Source organism: Bison bison, unplaced genomic scaffold (genome assembly GCF_000754665.1).
Source record: "Bison bison bison isolate TAMUID 2011002044 unplaced genomic scaffold, Bison_UMD1.0 scf7180017864203, whole genome shotgun sequence".
NCBI classification, from domain to species: Eukaryota; Metazoa; Chordata; class Mammalia; order Artiodactyla; family Bovidae; genus Bison; species Bison bison.
In genome coordinates, this window is record NW_011494775.1 from 6,301,690 (window position 1) to 6,303,329 (window position 1,640).

Sequence of the window (1,640 nt, forward strand, 5' to 3'; positions counted from 1 at the left end):
CCGTGACAGCATTCATAAAAGGAAGGTCTCCGGCCCCACCCACCGGGTGCCCTTTCCACCCCTGTTGCCTTTGAAGAACAGGGGCAGTTTAGCCCAAGGGAACCAAGGCTTCATCCTGTCTTGTGGCTGCTTGCTTCCTTTTGTCGTCAGTGTGGCCATTTCCCACTCACGGGCACATACAGGGCTCCTTCAGTTCTGCCCGCTGGCTTCCCAAGACCCTCTCTGGGTGGGCAAGCCTCCCTGGGGCCACACCAAGCTCGTCCTCACTGCCTAGTGAGGAGAACTAGTGCTGGGTGAGGGTGGGATGGGGTCTGCCAGGTGTCTCTGCCCCTCACGCCCTGGTTGGGCCTGGCGCTCCCCTAGGGAAGGGGCCTGGGAAGCCCCTGCCCACCAGGCAGACCGAGTGTTCTAGACTGGGCCGGAGCATTGGGTGGACCTGCTTGACCGCATCTGTTTATAGTGGCCGGTGGCTGGGAGACTCAGTATACATGCTGCTCAGCTGCCATAGGCTCTACCGGCTGTCAGGTCGCCAAGGTAAGTGTCCTGGGTCATTCCTTGTCCTGGGGAGCACTGGCCCCAAGCCTCCCTTTTCCTGTACTTGATTTTCCCGCCTGGTGTGGGGACCTTGGGTAAAGGACAGTCCGTGACTGCTGCCAGCACAGCCCAGCCCCTGAGCCCAGCCTTGCCCTTCCGAGTCCACAACCTGATCTTCCCTTCCTTCCACCCCAAGCAACATGTGCAGGATGGCCGGAAGGAAAACTTGGAAGGGTTTGTGAAGACTTTTGAGAAAGAGCTTTCAGGAGATGCGCATCCAGGAGTCTACGCCCTCGACTGTGAGATGGTGAGTGGGCCCGGCTACCCTGAACTTCCTCAGCCCTTGGGGGGCTTGCTGCCTGGGAGGGGCTTCCCAGTCCCTCTTGCAGAACCTCAGGCTGTGCTGGCGTCAGAAGAAGAGGGTGTCTGGCAGTGAGTCCACCTCTCCCCCGAGCTCATGTCACAGCCTGGCCAGCACCTGAGCCTGAGGGCCTGGTGCACAACACAGCCCCTGGCTCCGATCTGGCGCGGGGAGGGCACCCATGTTCTTATCTTCCTCTGACCCCCCAGAGAAGCCCCTGGAAGGCCTCTGGCATGGGTTCTGTATCTAAAAGTGGGGCCTGAGTTGCCGTGTATGGGGCTTAGGGACCCTGGGCTGTGGAGCGGGAAGGGCTGTCGGGACCCGCCGTCTGAGGCGTGTCCCTTGGCCCCACAGTCCTACACCACGTATGGCCTGGAGCTGACGCGCGTCACAGTGGTGGACACGGACCTCCAGGTTGTGTATGACACCTTTGTCAGGCCAGACAACGAGATTGTCGACTATAACACTAGGTGCGCGTCCTCTGCCCATTCCCCACCACGGCCCAACCCCCTGCCTGCAGCCGAGTCCCCGCCCGGCCCCAGGTTGGGGCCTCCCAGCTCCATAATGCCTCCTTCCTCCCACCCAGGTTTTCAGGAGTGACTGAGGCTGACCTTGCAGACACGAGCATCTCGCTCCGGGATGTCCAGGCCGTGTTGCTTAGCATGTTCAGCTCAGACACCGTCCTCATCGGTCACAGTCTGGAGAGCGACCTGCTGGCCTTGAAGGTACCCTGTCCCCTCCATCC

At 61.0% G+C, this 1,640-nt stretch overlaps 1 protein-coding gene across 1 annotated transcript in view; it reads left to right on the forward strand.

Moving 5' to 3' along the window:
• The window catches only part of REXO1 (REX1, RNA exonuclease 1 homolog (S. cerevisiae)), a 19,682-nt gene that overhangs the window by 16,759 nt on the left and 1,283 nt on the right, over positions 1-1,640 (forward strand). Inside the window, exons 12-15 of the mRNA XM_010844542.1 lie at positions 461-534; positions 731-841; positions 1,250-1,365; positions 1,482-1,620. Of these exons, the coding sequence (XP_010842844.1) occupies positions 461-534; positions 731-841; positions 1,250-1,365; positions 1,482-1,620 (440 nt within the window). The remainder of the gene's footprint in view (positions 1-460; positions 535-730; positions 842-1,249; positions 1,366-1,481; positions 1,621-1,640) is intronic.